Raw genomic sequence first — 19,616 nt, forward strand, 5'->3', positions numbered from 1 at the left:
ATACCAAACAGGCAATCTTTGGCAGAACCAAGAGCAATAATCTAAACATAATTGTCTCCTTATGGCTAATGTATCTCACAGATTTAGCATTCTGCTTACACATTGTGTAAAATATTAAGCAGCCCATAAAGCCCATCAGAGATGTAATACATGGGGGTAGCAAAGCAAAATCTGTGTCATTTCTTTAGCCTGCTTTGTCTGGGCCTGCATATATGGATGCTAGTGTTTCTTCACACTAAACATGTATATATGCAGTGTGAGGCACAAATACATGCCTTCCAGGTTTAACATCTTCCCATAATGAAGAATAAATATCACTTCTGCAAAGGAGAAGAATGATTGAGGCTTCCTCAGAGGAAATAAAAGGTACCTGCTGTTCCTTCTAGGAGCCAGCAGAAGCTATCAAGGGCAAAAGGAGAAGCTGAAAGATTTCAGCAGAGAGAAAACTGTGTTGAGCACCTTGCAAGGTCCAGTTTTCAGGTTTGTGGGATGTCACTAAGAAGCTGGCATCAGTATACAGAGACAAGGCATGTTGATTCACAACAGGTCCTTTTACACATACAGCTCTCAGAACTGCCACATGCATTTTAAATCAGGATGATCTACCTACACATGTCTGTACCCCTGCCTGCATTTAGACACCACCTTCAACAGCTGAAATGTCTATATTCTGGTTATTTTTAACTTTATTACACTAAAACCTACATTCAGGTTTGAAAATGGAGGCCCTATGTCAATGTTCCTATGACCTGCTCTCAAGCACAGTTAAGCCAAATAAATACCCTTCCCAATCCATGATGCAACTTGGCAGCTCTTTTAGCCCTTTTCTATTTAACTAATCACTGCTCCCAGCAGTCTGTCAAATCAAGTACATTATCTCTTCCTACAGCTTTGCTTCATGTCTGGACTTCAGTCTACTTCTGAGCATCCTTAATAGCAAATGTATCTTGGAACAGAAACTGGCCAATGCCCAGAAAAGATTTCATTTTCACCTCTGAAATGCTGATTATCTCTAATCCTCCCTCAGAATATTCATACCCTGATTGTTTCACCAATATGTTTTTCTTTCAGAAATCTGCACCAGAAATACAGACACGCTCTCTGACAAATAGGACAGCACAGAGTAGTTACTCTAACTCCTCCTCCCAGAGTGAAAAAACTTTTAAACTATGCTTAAATAATACCATTTTATTCACAATGTGGCCATCTTCAGCTTACTTCTTATGCTTAGACACTTCAGCAACACTAATATGAAGTTGTTACACAGTGGAAAACAAAATTCTTGTCCTTAATTCGTCTGTTAATTAAGCAGACAAAGGAACAAAGTTGCCATGAAGTTAATGCTTGTTTCACTTCTAAAACAATACTTTGAATATTTCACATTTTTCCCTTGGATAGTTGATATCATTGTTCCAGTTAACAGATCCTCTTTTGGGAATGAGTGCAGTTGCCAGACACCCGATAATGAAATATATACAGCATCAGCGATACTTTCAGTGCAGCATAACTTCTGGCTCTATAACACTTCATTCATTGGAATGATATGATGTCAACCTCCTTGCTCTCCTAAACAAGACAATAATGGAATTCATCTGTCGTGGAAGAGTAAAGCTGTCACACACTGAGCAAAAAGAAACCGGCACCCTATCCGCAGTTTCGGGAGCACACTGGGATGGGCGGCGGGCTGGAGTGCCACGGACTTTTTCACTTGTGGGGTAGTCCCGTCCGGGAAGGGCTGGTCCTGCGGCTCTCCGTGAGCAGGGCAGGGAAAGCAGAGAGCACCGTCTCTTCTTTCTCCTCCTCCCGCTCCTCCATCCCTCACTTCCCTGGCCCCCCGCTCCCGCAGCCGCGGACCGGCAGCCAGCGCCCCCGCACCTCCCTGCGCCCCGCCCGGCCCGTCCGAGACTGGGGCGGCCCCTCGCCCGCTCTCACCTTGTTGGTGAAGCTGGAGGCCAGGTAGAAGAGGCAGAAGGCGAGGCCGCCCGCCGGCCTCTTCAAATACATCGGTCAGCGCGGGCGCGGAGCGCGGCGCGGCGGGCGGCGGCCATCGGCCGGGCCGGGGACACGTCGCCTCAGCGGGCGCCGCCTCTGCGGGGCCGCTGCTGCCGCCCGGCGGCCGTGCCGGGCCCAGGGCGGCCGTGCCGGGCCCGAGGCGGCCGTGCCGGCCCAGGGCGGCCGCAGCGCCGCAGCCCGGGCACAGCCGCGGCCCAGGCCGGGGAGGTAGGACATTGTCCCCTCTCCTCTGCCCTTGAGAGACCCCACCTGGAGTGCTGCGCCCAGCTCCGAGGCACTCGGCACGGGCAAGACCGGTTGAAGCAAGTCCAGAGGAGGAAGGCAAAGATCATCAGAGGGCTGGAGCACCGCTCCTGTGGAGACAGGCTGAGAGAGTTTGGGATGTTCAGGCCGGAGGAGAGAACGCTCTGGAGGGACTTCACACCAGCCTCTTAGTACCTAAAGGGTACCTGTAAGAGAGCTGCAAAGGGACTTTTTACGTGGGCATGTAGTGGTAGGGGGAATAGCTTTAAACTGAAAGAGGGTGGATTTAGACTAGATGTTAGGAAGATGTTTTTTACGGTGAGGGTGGCGAGACACTGGAACAGGTGGTGGATACAAATCTGGCTGGATGGGGCTCATAGCAACCTGATCTGGTCGAAGACGTTTAGCAGGATGTCCTGCCCTGGAATGTGGTCAAGCAACTTGGACAATGCCTTATTTACAAGGCATTGTCCAAGTGGTGGACTGAGAGAGGGCATCAAGCTGGTTTTTAGTGTTGAATTATGACAACACCAGTCTGACCTATCAACCCCCAAATTAGCATCCTGACAGTGAAGTAAAGATTTGGCAGACAAGCTGCTAAGCTGACTGGCAGTCAGTCACTGTACACTATAAAAGTCCATTTCCATATGGTTAGGTTCTTGCAATGTATCCCTTCTTGGAGTGTATATGAAGATTCCTCCTTTGGGTGAGTACATCCCCCAAAGTTAGTCCTTAAGGCTGAGTGAAAGAGATTTTGCCCATGGTCATTGGCATGGGTGAATAACATCAATCTCTGCTTTAATAACTATTTATTTCTGCTAGTTTTAATAGAGTTGCTTTAATATAGTTGCTTTGATAGAGTGCACTGTACCATCCCATCCTAGTAGTTTTATCTTCTATAGTGTGTAGTAAATAATTCTGATTAAGATCTCTTTGTCTAATAATTTATCATACTATATAATTCATTTTTATATAAATAGACCTGGTTTGCCATCATTTATCCTACAGGACAAAGTTGTACAAAAGTTCAATCACACCTCTATAATTTCTTAAACCACTGACACTCTGAGGCTAAGACTGGATTCAGCTGCACCTTGGCTCCTCTCTGAGCAGGAATTTATAAAGCAAGGGGGTCCTTTCTGCACCTCATGGCTCAATGTGAGGGCTTCCCTAGTAAATTTTGTCTGAAACTCCCACTCATGACAAAAAGCCACTGCTTATTGCAGGGGGCTGGACTAGATGACTAACTTTAAAGGCCCCTTTGAACCAATTATTCTATGATTCACTGGTGATGTGTGAACTATAAATATCCCAGGCAGGTGAAAAGAAACACCCTGTCAGGTCATGGTTACTGGGTGATCTTTTATTATGGCCTTGTTTTTCCTAGTCCTGGTATTAGCAAGGCCCTATCTTTATAGTTCTTACCTTGACTTTATTTAGGTAACACAAAGTACAGGGCCCTCTCTGTACATGTACACCCTCTTTTTAGAGGAGAGAGCAAAGCAGCATAAATAAGGAACTTTATATATGAGCATGGCTTAAACTAGGGAGGGAGGGAGGCACTAAGTGGTCAAATCCACTAAATGGGCCTGTCTAACCTGCTACGTTTAGCCTCAAAAAACAAGGTCAACAGAGTGCAACAGCTGAACAACTGACCTGCACCAAGATAGATTCAAGTATTTTGGTGCATCACACATGATCCTATCTGGTTTGCAAGGTGGTGGTCCAACACAGACATCAATTTCCAGTGCTGAAATGTTTGGTCCATCCAGGCTCACAGAGATCACTGATGAGCCACTGTAATGGATGTCTTAGAGATGGCAGGGTGAGTGATACAGCATTTCCACTTTGCACAGCACCTGTTTATGTACAAATGTCAAATGTGTATTTGGCAAACAAAGGCACACTTTGCATTGTGCCACAAATTCAGCTTGTAAAGCTTTAAAAGAGTAAGTAAAGTTTATGGATCTCTACAAAGACTAATGTAAGCATGCAGTAAGAGTACCTTTGACTTTTTATTACAGTGGGGTATCACTTTCATGCAAAATATTACAGTGTTATCTCTGAGCTTTTTGCAGTATTTCTTAGTACAAGTGGGAGACTTGGGCAAAGATTATGTATTTTCTTAGAGCCAAATACAGAAGCAGGTTTGAATTCCTGTATGCCATTTACAATGAGGGATTAAGAATGAAGATGTAAATTTCTGCTAATCTTGTTTATCAGGACTGACTTGTATTACATACAAAGTAATCACTATGCAGCTTTGGAATTATTTTGACAATATGAAGGGACGTTTCTGCTCTATCTAGATTTTTAACTATTTTTATTGGGAGGTATGAATGTATCACAAATTATTTTGTTTACACACCATTTCACAGAACATTTCTTTTTAACACAATTCAGTTCAAAGCTTGATCCATTCATATGAGAAGTCATGGGATCAAGGCCTAATCAGGAAATATTTAAGAGACTAAAGCAGAAGACTTATTTTTGAAAATTAAAAACTTAATAACAAGACATAGGAATATATAGTTACTGCCCATGTCTTTCTGAATCAAAACCTACCAAAACCCATTTTCTTAATCACTGCTTGTATAGCTGTGCAAGAATAATGATTTTTTTTCCCAGGGCAGCAGGACATTGCTTTGATATTCTGCTCACATATAAAGCTGTTAATTTTAGAGTAATTAGATAGAGGGGAGCATGACAGTAATCTTCATACCCCAAAAGGCAGTTGCAAAGGAAAAGAAATAATCTCTTTTCACCAGGGCTAAGTGCAGAGAGGGTAAGAAACATGCTGGTACTGCATCACTAGACAAAGCCACTCTTGCCAGCATTTGCAGTGCTGTAGTAACCAATGAACCTGATGATCTTAAATGTCTTTTACAACTTAAATGATTCTGTGATCCTAAAATGCCTTTATGGCACAAGCCTGTGTCATGCCTGCAGGTTGTGTGTTACAGCCTGGATCCCTACCCTCTTCCAAATGGTTTGTCTTTTAGCTGGGAACTTTCTGGGGTAATGAACTCTGGAACAGAGTGTGTTAGGAGATTATAATGTGTTACCTCATTGCAGGTTGCTAAGAACAAATAAGAGGAACTTTGGCTGACGAAGCTGATTCTTACATGGCTGAGAATTGATATGAATGGCCTTTACTGGGCCTGCCTGTCAGTACAGGCTTTGCCAGATGTAAAACAGGGAACTTACTCTGAGCAGGTTGGGGGATGCCACAGAAACCCTTACCACTTCTGCCCTTGCAGCCACCCAGCTTTCCTAGGCTGGTTTTCAGATTATCAGCAGTGACTGTGACAGCGCATTTGTCTGACTGCAGACAGATACCTCCAACAGATGGTGACGGGCCAGCCAGAGGAGATTTCTAGGTATTGCTTCCTTCCTTTAAGGAAACTTGCCCAAGTAGACCTAACGTGTCATAGCAAAACACTATCCCATCGCTGCTGAGGGCATTTTAGTCAAAATACTATTTTCCAGATAAATATTACATATAAAATCGAGATGTAAAAGGCAGCAAATCACATACAAAGTATTTCAATTTATATCTAAAGTGACTTACAGGATTGGGATAAAATTAATTTGTTTGCTGATGGATTAGTTAATTTGTTGTATTTTTTCCTGTTCCCTCACTTCCTGTAATAAAAACAAATGCCAACTATTTCATTTCACAGAATCAATTAGGTTGGAAAAGACCTCTGAGACAGAGTCCAGTCTATGACCAAACACCAAGTGGACTGGACCATGACACTGAGTGCCACATCCAGTCTTTCCTTAAACACCTCCAGGAATGTTGACTTCATCACCCCCCAGGGTAGCTCACTCGAATCTAATCACCCTTTCTGTAAAAAAACTCTTCCTAATGTCCAATCTAAACCTCCCCTGGCGCAGCTTGAGGCCTATTTTCTCTGGTCCTGTTGCCTGGGAGAAGAGGCCGACCCCCAGCTGGCTACACCCTCCTTTCAGGTGGTTGTATAGAGCGGTAAGGTCACTGCTGAGCCTCCTTTTCTCCAGGATAAACACCCACAGCCCCCTCAGCCGCTCTCCATCGGACTTGTGCTCCAGACGCTTCACCAGCTCCCTTGCCTTTCACTGGACTCCATTTCATCCGTTTGTTTTGCCGCTGACTTCCCGTTTGATTTGCTGGGTTTTTTGTCCTCCCACCGTTCCCTTGGTTACTTCCCGAGATAGAAAACAAACGTCTGCAATTTAATTTCTCCCTTTCGCGTTACCGCCAGCCCGACTCTGTCCCTCAGCCCCCGGGCAGGGGCAGCCGGGCAGGGGTTCCGCACGCCGCCGGCGAGGCCGCGGCCGGCCCGGTGACATCACCGGAAAGGCGGGTCACCCCCGGCCAATGGGCCGCCAGACGGCCGCGGAGAAGCGCGGAGGACCCGGAAGGTTTCGCAGTCGGAGCGTTGCTGCCCCGCGGAGAGACCCCGCTCCTGCCGCCGCCCGCCCCTGCGTGCCCGATGGACTCGGTGGGAGTCGCTGCCGCCGCTCCCGACGCCGGGCCGGGCCCCGCCTGGCAGAGCAAGGTGAGCGCTGTGCCGGCATCGCTGGGCCGCGCCCGACGCTGTCCCGGCTCCGGGCAGCTGGAGAAGGAGCAGGAGGAGAAGCACCGAGGCCGTGAAGAGGGCGCTGCCAGGTGGTGCCAGCACCCACCAGGGTGGCTGTCGCTCGGCAGAGCGACCCGAGCGCGGTTTGCTGCTACCGGCAATTATCTCCTTGGTGGTGAGAGCTGTTGTGACAGCCTGATAACTGAGCTGCTTCCCTCCGAGGGTGTTGGAGATGAGTGAGCTCGGTTGTCCCGGCGGTAGGCAGCGAGTCCCGCCTTGCTTGGTTTGTCATTCCCCAGCCCTCGCCTCCCCGAGCGAGGTGTTGTGTCCCTGTGCGGTTTTGAGATGGCATGTTTTGCAATGGCTGACCTTTCAGGGCTCTAGGAGTGGGGCAGGAAGCTGTGCCTAAGCCACTGCTTTTGGATTATTCCAAGAGAAGTTTTACATAGGTTGTGTGTCTGCTTGTGTGCAAACCTCCTGGGGAAGCTTTACTCCTGTCTCCAGAGGCTACCGACACTGACAAACTGACTCTTTTCCCTTCATTAGTTAGTGACCATCAACAATTTTTCAACCCCCGTTCTCTCTACTGAGTTTATGAAACTACTCTTTGAGTAGTTCCCCAAGTATCTGTAGAAGAGCCCTTACAAGATTACATGAGCTTATTTTGGAGGCAGTGATAGCTAATTATCCTGATTGTTGTGTTGCCACTGCACGAGTCTTGCTGACTTGAATAAAATGTTTATTTACAGTGTCCATGGGGAGCCCCTAGCACAACATCAATATCATGTTCTCTTGCTGATGTAATGAGTGAACAACTGGCAAAAGAATTGCAGCTGGAAGAAGAAAATGCTGCTTTTCCTGAAGTGGTTGCGTAAGTTTAAGTCCTGGATTAGTGCTTTCCATATCTGTGATGCCATCTTCTCTCTCTTGTGAATTTTCTTACAATGTGCTCAGTGCATAGCAGTATAGTAAATGATTTGCCTGTTCCCTAACTCTGCTTCATCTAATATTCTTCAGTGAAGATGGCTTCCCCAGCTAAAAATCTCCCTTAGAGTCTCTTCTCAGTTGCTTTTCCTTCCTTATTGATGTTTTCTTTGCATTTTCTGGGGGTCTTAACACAGTCTGTAAGCTATATTTAGAGAAATGTCAGAAATGGCTTTTTTCTACCCTTTTAGGGACTCTTGTCAACAGCGTACAATGTAATTTTGAGAACTATCAGGTATATCACCTGTATCCTCCCACTACCTGAGAGCTCTAAAGAAAGGCCAAGAGCTTACTAGTTCCAAAATTGTACAAATTTTGGCTATCTTTCCTGTGAAGCAAAACAAAGCAATACTATTTGGGATGGTTTAAACATATAAATAGGTATATACATGCATACACCTGTATACCCTCTTTTTTTTTTCCCCTGAAGGACATCTTAAAAACAGAGGTTAATGCTTTTTGCTGAATGGTAAACAAGCAAAAATTTAAGTAAAATTTGCATCGTAAATGAGTAGCAAAGAGAAATGAAGTCATGATCTATTAATATTTAGTGTTGGCTTCGAGAGGAGGCAAACAGCTGAGATCCATTCCTTTCTGTCAGCTCTGCATGAAGTCTGTTGTATAGAGTGGGAAAGTGGTATAAAACAGTGTTTCTGCTTAGATTGCTGTGTTTAATTTTTTAAAAATTCCTTTTTTCATCTTATGTAGTGATGCTGAAGGACCATTTATTACAGGAGAAAATATTGACACTTCTAGTGATCTAATGCTAGCTCAGATGCTGCAGATGGAATTTGACAGGGAATACGATGCGCAGCTTCGGCGTGAAGAGAAGAAGATCAATGGAGATAGCAAAGGTACCTTCATCAGAAGGAATATTTTTGCTGTGGAGCTATTCTTGGCACTTAGCTTAAATTGGCAGAGCTGTGAAGAAGTAGCAAATCCCTGATAATCACAGACATACTTGTTTGTTTTGTTTCTCAAGTCTCTATATCCTTTGAAAATTATCGCAAGGTGCATCCCTATGACAGTGACAGCTCAGAGGATGAGGTTGATTGGCAGGATACCCGTCATGATCCATACAGAGCAGGTATGTGACAGCTTTAAACAATACAATTTCTTCAGCAAATAGACCTGAGAGTATGACAGAGTTAAATTAGGTCTTGTTTTAATGTGAGGAGAGACACCGGCCACATTTAAAATCAGGTCACCTCAATGGGAGGTGTCAGCAGGAGGTTGGATGGGTAAATTCAGGCTTCTGTGAGCCAGTATATTGGCTTCAGTGGCTGAATCTCGAAAAATAACCAGTGTACATGGGAAGTATTGTGGGATGTGCTCATCTGTCATCTACATTTGGATGATATTGAATACTCCTGTCGTAGCATGCCAGAAATGTGTCTGACACCCCAGAGAAGACAGAGAAGTAAGTTGTAACATAGCCAAAGAAGCTGTCATGCTTAGGATAGGATAAGACTATATTAAGATCATACAATTGAAGTAATTTATTCTGTTTTATAAATAAAATTATATTACTTTTGTGGATATTGTGGGACTTCTGTGAGCATTGGTTATGTTTGTTTAGATGTAAAGTTTGGTTTCTTTTTCTCACTGCTGGCAGATAAACCTACTACTACACCAAGAAGGGGTTTCATAGGAAAAGGAAAAGACATTACTACAAAACATGATGAAGTGGTATGTGGAAGAAAAAACACTGCTCGCATGGAAAATGTAAGTGAAAACTTAGGGAAACTTATTTTGTGTGTAAAATTGGAATGCTGCAGTTCAGCCAAAGAACTAATGCTTGTCCACCAGTGCTGCTGGGTAGGGTGCTGAGTTTTATTTTTTCCCTGTTGGAAGAAAGCAATGCAGTCTTTGCTTTATTGGTTATTCACATTGGCAGTTTGAGTTTTGTGGGTTTTCTGTTTAAAAGTAGTTTGTTCCTGAGCAATTCAAGAATTTGCACAGAACTGTTTTGGGAAAACAAAACTATCAGCAAGTCTGGCACACAAGCAAATAAAACACGAAAGTTATTTTTGAAAAGGATAGATGTTGTGTAATCTTTCTTCTAATTAATTTTGTCTGATAAGCCAAGTAACTTATTTTCAGTCAATTGTTTGACTTACAGCTTTTCAGTCTGTTTATCTTTAGTGCATACCTTTCATTGTTTTTAAGGTAACTGCTGCAACTTCTGTAAATAAGGAAATGCTGCAAGCGCTATTTTTGCAGGATGTTAGGTAATCTCATATCAATTTGGGCAGAACTTTGAGTTCTGAGTTTAAAGCATTGTGTTTGTGCAATGTTGTCATTATGTTCAAAAACAGTGGGTTTCAAATAGGTCCAAATCTATCATAAGTTTTTCCAAATCAGAATGAGAAATTTGTGCCAACTTTTGGCATCTGCTAGTAACAGTGCTTAAATTCCTATTATTTCTGCTCGTAGTTTGCACCTGAATTCCAAGTTGGGGATGGAATTGGGATGGACTTAAAGCTGTCAAATCAAGTCTTCAATGCCTTAAAACAGCATGCATACTCTGAGGAACGTCGAAGTGCAAGGCTCCATGAGAAGAAGGAGCACTCCACTGCTGTATGTTTTTAATAAAGTCTCTCTATCTACTCCTTATCTTGTGTAATAGCTAAACTCCGCTGGATAACTTCTTGTAACATTCCATTTTCAGTAAAACAGTTAAGCAACATTATGTTAACGTTGCTGAAGGAAATGATATCAGCTAGCTCCTTCTAGAAGAAGGCTCTTTGTTTGAGCTGCATTACTGTGAGAACCATGTTGAAGTAAGAGCAAGCAGCTACAGTTTTTTTCTCTTTGTCTTTCTAAACTTGTCTCTTAATCAGCTATGTTGAATAAATTGCCTGGAAGTTATTTATAGAAACATCCAGAGGACTAATCCTCTGCAGTTGAACCATATGGCCCTAAATATCATTCTTCGTAAGAAGTTTCAGGAGGATGAGGTGACCAACTGACCTAATAATTTAGGAGTTTCCTTGGTAGAATGTATGGGTGAGTTTGAAGTAGGGCCTCTGGTAATTCCTGATGTGGACTTCTTCAAATTTGTGTGTTTTGCTTTGCTTTATTGTTACTTATATCAAAGAAATATAATTATTGGGATATTGTGATTCATGATTTGTAAAGGCTTCTTGAAAACACAGAAAGTGCTGTTGAGCCACAGTCTATATATACAATTAGTAAAATATTCTATGTGCTGCACAGCTGCTGGGAAACTAAGAGTATTAAATCATTAAATCAGTCCTGAAGCAGATTTGCTTTGCTTCAGATGTTTATTTTGGTTTGGCTTTTTTTTTCTCCCTTCTGTCAGTTGAGAGAAATTTTATTAATATGTTTTCCTTTCCGCTTAGTTGAGTTCTTGTGGTATATAAATATTCTAAACTCATGGTAAAGCAAAGAATTGCTTTATTGAATTGAGTGTTCATGTCTTGCCTATTAATCTTGTTCATGTCTTGTAGGAGAAAGCAGTGGATCCTAAAACACGTTTACTTCTGTACAAGATGGTCAATTCTGGGATGCTGGAGACCATCACAGGCTGCATCAGCACGGGAAAAGAATCTGTTGTTTTTCATGCCTATGGAGGAAAGTGAGTATATTGTTTGTTACTGATGATAACTTTAAGTACAAGAGATGATTTTAAAAGCAGAAAACACAAAAATATTTAAACATCTGCACCTTTTTTATTTCTGAGACTTAAAGGCTGTATTTATGTATATGCAGGTAATAATAAAATCTGAAAACCAAATGATACCAACCATAAAGTAAAAGAATCCCCACTTTCCTCCTTGGAGGCTATTAATGAATGGGGACAAATCCACCATGCCTTTCTGTGAAAAAAATATGTACTCTTTTTATAAAAAAGAAATCTTGAGATTTTTGAGAGACTCTTTCCACCGACCTGCCCCAGACCACAGAGCTGATGTGAGGATCTTGGGCTACCTGAAGGTTGTCTTTCCATAGAGATTGCTCTATTGCCAGCTCTATATTTGCAGCTCAGTGGAGGTGCTGTTTGTTACTTTCAAGTTATCTTGAGAATAGTGTTGGGATGCTGCTCACTTCTTGAATCCTTCCCACTGTACTGGAAGGATTAGAGTGCATTATGGCAGCTGCCTTGTGTTTAACTGACTTTAAACCAGTGATGTTTGAGAAAGAACTAATAAAACTCAAATACAGATAATGTATTTAGAAATGTCAAGGGAGAAATCGGGAATTTTGGAATTTGGAAAGTTGGAATTGGGGAGAAAAGATGTGCCTTAACAAATCGGGAGAGGTAACCTATTTGGTAAGCAATTTATAATCAAAATGCCAAACCCAAAACATTGATATGTAAGTTTAATCACAGAATTGTTATACACTTAAGTTGGCTTCTAAATGTGATAGAAAATTTGATACTCTCTTATATTAAAAATTGCTGTATGTGGCAATGTATAAAAACCCAAACCCATGCATTTGCTTGTAAATATGTGAAACTATGTTAACTTTGTTATATATTTGCCTTTTTCCATGAGCAGTGCAACTGAAGATAAAGTTATTCCTCCCGAGTGTGCCATCAAAGTGTTTAAAACAACTCTTAATGAATTCAAGAACCGTGACAAATACATTAAGGATGACTACAGGTTTAAAGACCGCTTCAGTAAATTGAATCCACGAAAAATTATTCGTATGTGGGCTGAGAAAGAAATGCATAACTTAACAAGGTAAAGACAGAAAGTGTAGTTGCCAAATGCCTGTCAATTTCTTGTTCTCTGTTTAAGGCAGATACTCTGTCTCTGGGTATTTGACTTTTAGGCCAAAATAATATACAACCTGGCACAGATTGAATAAGCCCCTGGTTTTTTTTACAGTTTAATAAGCTGTGTCAGCATCTTCAGTGATTTTGCAGCAGAATTTACAGGCTCATGAAGTTAACAGGTTCTAGTTGTAAAAGTGATTAGTATTTAGTGAGTATTTTTAGATTAATTTATAACTTCAGAATCTGAATTTTCCTGTGTAAAATACTGTGCAATATATATAATTATTCAATTTTTACTTCTCTCAAAGACTTTGTTTACTCTGGATCAGGTTTTTCACAGAGCTGTCAGATTGCAAATGAGATAGCGGGAACTAGAACTTTGGGGACTTTGAAGCTTTTGTTCTGTTTTTCTTAATCAGTATCTATTTTCTGATCCACAGAATGCAAAATGCAGGAATTCCTTGTCCTCAAGTGGTTATCCTTAAGAAACACGTCTTGGTTATGTCTTTCATTGGCCAAGATCAAGTCCCAGCTCCTAAACTAAAGGATGTAACACTTAGTAGTGAAGATATGAAAAAGGCCTACTATCAGATTCTTAATGTAAGATGATACTAATTTCTCCTCCAATTCTGGTTTGTATTTTCTTTTAAGAGAATAACTATAAGGACAAATGAGCACTTATTTACTTTTCAGGATGCTTACATAATTGTCAAGATACAAAGTCCAAAGTCTTATTTTGCTGCTGTTTAATGTGTGACTTAGTAAAAAAGTATGCACTGAAAAAAATACAATTAAATTTAATCTTAATCTGAGTGGTAAACATACTGGAATTTGATGACAAAAAGATGCTTAGCAGCAGAGGAATTGTGAGCAAGTAGTCCTCCTTTTACAGAAGCAGTATGTGGTTTAGAAAATTCTCTGAAGTCTTTCTGGGCTTACCAAACACTTAATTTACAATGCTTAAGCACTCTCCTGTGGAATGCCCACCCCCTTTTCAGCAAACCAAGAAATTGGAGAATTAATTAGAATATTGCATGGTGGATGCTTTAATTTCCTATTATCTGCTTGGTTCAAACACACCAACTGCTAACTGTCCACTCACTATTACGTTACAGATATTAAAAAACCCCAACCAGGCGACCAGCCCCACAGCTTGGTTACAGGAGTGGTCTAGGTCTCAAATGAATGAGACCAGTGTACGACACAGCTGTGTCTTAAGTGAATTTGTGTACTGCTTAGGACTCAGTCTCTACAACTGTGAGACTTCCTTCCCATGTAATAGCAGTGGAAATGACATGTATTTAGAGAATATGCTTATCTGTCTCCTGCACTTTGACTGCCTGGCAGAGCTGACTTGAGTTTACCAGAGTAGCTCTTCCGACTTTGCCAAAGCTAAGCTCAGTGATAAGAGCTTAGTTTGCTGACATTTTGCCAAAACTGCAATTCCCTGTATAGACGTGTATTGAAGACTTGGGTAAAAATTATGTAAATTATGTGGGTGATTAGGGAAAGGTTGGGGTTGTTTTGGTGTTATGCTTTTTTTTTTTTTTAAGTCATGCTAGCAACATTTATTTGGAGTATAGCACACTTCCTTCATTAATTTGGTTCCTTGCAGATGATGCAGCAGTTGTATAGGGAGTGCAACCTGGTCCATGCAGATCTGAGTGAATACAACATGCTTTGGCATGATGGGAAGGTGAGTTTGTTCTTAATTTGTGAGGGAAAAGTTTCATCTGCTGTGAAATACTAATACAAAGCGAATTGCTATTTCTCTGTGACTACAGGTCTGGCTCATTGATGTCAGTCAGTCTGTGGAGCCAACCCATCCTCATGGACTTGAGTTTTTGTTCAGAGACTGTAGGAATGTTTCACAGGTAGGACCTCCTTGTCTGACAATCTTCTGTTATGCTGCTTGTTTTCTAAGATACAAGATATCTTAGATATGTAGAAGATTACTCTTGTACATTTTCTGTGCTCATAGTGTCCTTCTCTGAAAGTGAAAAAAATGGGAAAAAGTAAAATTGTACCACTAGAGCTTAAAACTACTTTCAGTTACGTTTATCTGTGGGTCAACAAAAACAAAAATGTAATTTTGGGTAAATGTAGTAACTGGGGAAAGTCAAAGGAATATTTTGTTCTGTGTAGTAAAGTGTTTAATGTGTGCTCTTTATATTGACTAGTTCTTCCAGAAAGGAGGCGTGGCAGAAGCACTTAATGAGCGTGAACTCTTCAACGCTGTCTCAGGTTTAAATATTACAGCTGACAATGAAGTAGACTTCCAAGCAGAGGTATAGCTTTCTCAGTCTAACAATTTAAATTTGGTTAGCTGTGGTAGCTATTATAATACCTTAACTTTCCAGATTTAGTTTGTGTGATTGCTGTGAGTAAAATTTCAGCAGTCTTTCTGCATCTCTTTTTAAAACCTTGAGTATTCAACCTAGTTCAAACATTTCCAGAAACTCAGATTGACAGACCTCTCCACCCCCTTTCCTGATCCCCCTGCTCCCAAGCAGAAAAGACCTCATGTTGAATATAGTTGCTTCATTTCTGCATTAAGGCAAATCTAGTGATCTGTTTTAGTTTAAAAGCTGTTGTCTTGCCTTACATATGTTAAAGGTTGTACAACAAAAGGAAGGTTGGGTTAAAAATAATAATTATTCTACTGCTTATTTTTTATGGTTTAGATGTTAATTTATTTGAATTTAAAACTTAGGCTAGCATTTTTAATTTTGAAGTTTAAAATCATGCTAATGTAAATATGGACTTCGGAATCTTTGGTCACTGTTGGCTTTTAGTTTTCAGCCTTTGGCTTTAACTCCTCAAGGCCTGCATCCTGATACCCGATTTTAAAAAGACTAGTTGTCAAATGTTCCATATTTTCTACTTAAAGTAAGGGCAATGTGGCATTTCTGCTCTCCCTGATTACTAATGACATTGCAGGTTTGTGCTAGTCCAGCATGCAGTAGGTGGGAGCTGGTAATTAGGTGACTCCTGGGGCAGGTGGTCAAAGTAAGAAAGAGATAAAGGGAACACAGTGCCACAGTTCCACGATCTCCGTGTCATTGGAGAAAGGCACACTTCTGTACTTTGAGGAATACAGCTGAAGTCTTAAGAAATCATCCAGTCCTCCTTGGTGCATTTTACTTACATAGCTTCAAACTTTAAAGGAGTGCTGCTCATTTTAGTAACTTGTTGAGAACAGATGTGTCAAGGTGTACCTGGCTGTATTTGAGCTGTTACATGTGACTGAATCTTTGAAATAGCAACAATTTACATACCTGCTCTGGCCTCAAAAGCTACTTTTTAATGCTGTTTAGAAGCCTTCTGCTGCTGGCATGGTTTTATGATTTCAGCATGGTTTTATTTTTGGCTCTCTAGATTGAAGCTTTGGAGAAGATGAATGAAGATCACGTGCAGAATCATGGAAAGAAACTGTCAACGTTTTCTAGTGATGGAGACCCACCTATATATGATGAATAGCACTGAGTTTGTAGCTACTGACGAAACAAAACACAAATTTACTGCTTCTAACTACATTGGTGCAGTGGGAAATGTCAACTGCCAATGTCAAGAGAGTGGTTGGCTGGGAATACCAAAATGGAAAACACAGCAAGCATATGGTGATGCCTCAGTGGTTTGCTTTTTTTTTTTAACTTGTCCCACACATCAGGCTGGCACTGTGAGAATGAACAGTCACTACCACTTTGAACAGACTGACAACTTCACCAATTGCCCAGTTACACTAGAATAATGTAGCTCAGATGGTCATATTTTGCATGATTTAGAGCTTACATATCTTTTAGTCTAAAAAAAAATTTAAAAATCATTTATATTGTCTGAAGTATCTAGTGGGAAAGCATACTAGAAGAGTCCCTCTCTTTTTTTTCCTAATGCAACTTGGAAAACTAATGAAACATTGTTTATGGACACAGTGTTATTCATCCACCTCCACCAAGGGCAAAATGAAAAGGCAAACTATGCACTGCAATCACATGAAAATATTAATTTAGCAAAGTAATATATTTATAAATGCAGAAGTCTGGACTTTTAAATTTGAAGTACAGGGAATGTGGCTCTAATTATCTCTGTAAATACTGTTGGGTATTGTATGGGAAGCATATTTGAAATCCAACCAGCAGAGGACTTTCTGGGTGACATGCCAGGAAATCCTGAGTCAATGACGTATAATAAAGAGTCAGTTCAGGTAGCTTCACTCTTAATACACAAATGGTTCCAAGAACTTGGTGTAAGCCAAAACCAAAACTATAATAATCCTGTCTATACCTAGAATATCAGTTTGGAGCATCAAATGTTCTTACCCTAAACATAATCACAGACAAACCTGAGAATTCTTTTTGCACCTGTAAGCAAAAAAAGTTTAGAAATAATGATGACTGATACTGGTTTCCACAGTCTATTTATTCTTAATGTCAGTTTTTTTTTTTTTTTGTTTTTTTTTTTGTTTTTTTTTTTTTTGTGAGCATCTTCTAAAAATCTACTGATGTTTCTCTCCAAAAAACACATTTAAAGATGAACTGATGTGGTGGGATAGTTTGGAATTAAGGAATTCTAATCAACTTCTTTTTAAGTGATTTCTGGTTTCTAGTTTCTGATGCTGCTCTTTCTCAAGCAGGATATAGTGATGCTACATGTGACCTCACAGTGTGCTGTGAAAGTGACTTTTTAATCTCTTTTTGTTGGAAAACTGGTGGTGAAGTAAAAATTTAAGATCATGTGGTGGTATTCTTGCATGGTTCTTTGCATCACAGAGGCCTTCATTGATCTTTGGTGCTTCACTAGAGCATTCTTAGGGTAGGACTACAGGAATTCCTTAAACAATATAAAAATGACTCTTTGGGTAGGTACTACATAAACAATAAATGACCTTGGTTTTGCCAGTTTCATCCCAACACTTCATTTTTCTAAATCAGACAAGTATCTTGCATTTACCCCTTACTTTTGAAATAAAGTATCTTGTATCTTTTGGGTACTTAAGTCTGTTCTGAATTTCTCAGTGAAACAGTTTCCCAAAATAATGGTATCAGGGAAAGGACAGACTAGGTACTGCAAGGGAAGTGTTAACCTCTTTAGGAAGACTACAAGCTCCTGTTGTCAAAGATATCCAGATCTCCTTCAGAGGAGAAGGCTTTTTTTCAAAAAAAAAGATAGTACTGTTCTTGGCTTATAACTAGTTTTAATATTAACATTTGTTAGGGGGGAAGATATCTCAGAAGAGTTGCTTATGCCTTAAAATGTTCTTGTATAAGGGAGTTTTTGATTGCTACAGCTATTTGCATCGAGAGAGGAAGAAGGCAGAAATAACAGGAAGAGAGGGGAGGATGATTTTTGAGCAATTTTTCTTGAGTCTAATTTAAAGCTACTGGGCCCAAATATATGATATACTATATATTATACACTATATAATATATCTTATCTACTAATGTATTTTCACTTCCAGCAGTAAAATTGGCTCAGGAATTTGCTTTGAGATTTTAAGACACCTGGGCATGTTTCCAAGTAGTTGAACACAAGAATTTGCTAAAACAAGCATTTTCCTGGGCTCCTTTGAAATAAAATGTTCCAGGATTATTATTGGGCAAATAGAACCTTAGTTTTGAAATTGGCCATTAAGGTTTATTACTATCAGATGAGTTGTGAGTGTTATTTACTTGTCTGCTGATTTCCCCCCAAAGATACCCCAGTTTCTATTGCAGTTGTAGGAACTCCATGCTTTAGAGAAGTAGGAAAGGTTAAATGTCAGTAGAATTTCTTAAATTTTCACCCTGGATTAACTAAACTTCTGCCTAAAAAGCAATAAATTTTGTTACTTTGTAAAAAATTATAAACTTTAAGGTACTTCAAATGCTTTGTATATACTTGTCATCTCCAGTTAGCAGAGTTCTTTGATGATGCAGGAGTGTTCTGCAGAACAAACGGCTTGTTGTAATTCTTAGTTGTGACTTCAGTATCTTTATGTGAAATCTCTTTAGTATCTGATGTGAAATTAGTGCAGGTGGACTAACTGGGTCACAAGTCATCCAGCAGTTGTTTCATGATACTGTGTTAGTATCTGGTACTTAAATTTCTGTTCCTCCCATACTAAGCTGTGCTACCATTTTAATCTGAAATTTTAAAAATTGTTATGATCTTAGTCTTTTTTTCCCTCCAATTCTTAACTTTTCCTTTCTAAACCAATAAGCAAATACACAATTGATATTCTCACACAATTTCTAGATCATAATGTAGGGCTTACAGCTAGTGAGCTAAGGCATCAGCCAGTGCATCAACAAAAAAAACCCCATTGCTGTTTTGTTGTCCAAACTAAAATATATGCTCAGCATAAATGCTGAGGACCAAGCCAGACTTTGACTTCAATAATGCTTTATTAATATTTTTCCTCAACTATTTTGCAACACTAAAAAGCAGTTTTCTGCCAAGGAGCAGGATCAATAGTGACAGTGATGATGCAGTAATTGTGGACAAATAAAGGCAGATCTCAGAAGCAGTTGCTTCCTTTTTTTCCTCCACATAAAATTTTGGGTTTGTTGGTTTAGGTTTGTTGGCTTTAAAATCATTATAAAAGACTGGGCCAAAAGCCCCAGTCTGCTGCTGCAGCCTCCACACTTGGTTAAGGAAGAAAGTGGTTTTGCTTGCCTGACATTTCAAAGTCCACTAGCTTTGCTTTTAAAAGCAGAATAAATCCTCCCAGCTAGAGCAGTGCCCTGATAGGTGACACCGGTTGGAGTCAGAGCTTACCCCGGCACCTTAATTCCCTTATTTCCCTCCTCTAATATGCGCCCTCCTAAATATTTGCAAGGTGGTCCCGCACTGTAACGCTATGTGCATTCCACGTCTTTCTTTTCTACCACCTTGCCAGCATCCACGCCTTTCCTGTAGGAGATTTTGCAGCTTCCCAGGTCTCTGTTTCCCTTTGTTAAGCTCACTAATACCTCATACACCGGCGTTCAGAAGTGCTGGCCGCATCCCTGCTCCCGGTCCCCGATCCCTCTCCCGGGCCGCTGCGCCTTTAAGGCGGGAGCGTCCCGCGTCACGCGCGAGGGGAG

General features: G+C 40.8%; 2 protein-coding genes across 4 annotated transcripts in view; one reads left to right on the top strand and one right to left on the bottom strand.

Moving 5' to 3' along the window:
• The window catches only part of TMEM241 (transmembrane protein 241), an 80,209-nt gene extending 78,126 nt beyond the window's left edge, over nucleotides 1-2,083 (bottom strand). For all 3 annotated transcript variants that reach the window (XM_059859284.1, XM_059859275.1, XM_059859268.1), the window contains exon 1: nucleotides 1,933-2,083. In XM_059859284.1, coding sequence (XP_059715267.1) covers nucleotides 1,933-2,004 — 72 coding nt within the window. In that variant the 5' untranslated portion in view covers nucleotides 2,005-2,083. The remainder of the gene's footprint in view (nucleotides 1-1,932) is intronic.
• A 535-nt stretch (nucleotides 2,084-2,618) lies between these two features.
• On the top strand, nucleotides 2,619-17,285 carry RIOK3 (RIO kinase 3). The gene is made up of 13 exons (XM_059859298.1): nucleotides 2,619-6,800; nucleotides 7,571-7,692; nucleotides 8,514-8,659; nucleotides 8,788-8,892; nucleotides 9,421-9,530; nucleotides 10,242-10,385; nucleotides 11,279-11,406; nucleotides 12,332-12,517; nucleotides 12,993-13,152; nucleotides 14,168-14,248; nucleotides 14,337-14,426; nucleotides 14,733-14,840; nucleotides 15,931-17,285. The coding sequence occupies exons 1-13, from the start codon at nucleotides 6,735-6,737 to the stop codon at nucleotides 16,030-16,032; spliced, it is 1,548 nt and encodes a 515-aa protein (XP_059715281.1). The 5' UTR covers nucleotides 2,619-6,734; the 3' UTR covers nucleotides 16,033-17,285.
• The last annotated feature ends 2,331 nt before the right edge of the window (nucleotides 17,286-19,616 follow it).

Source organism: Haemorhous mexicanus, chromosome 1 (genome assembly GCF_027477595.1).
Source record: "Haemorhous mexicanus isolate bHaeMex1 chromosome 1, bHaeMex1.pri, whole genome shotgun sequence".
Lineage (NCBI taxonomy): Eukaryota > Metazoa > Chordata > Aves > Passeriformes > Fringillidae > Haemorhous > Haemorhous mexicanus.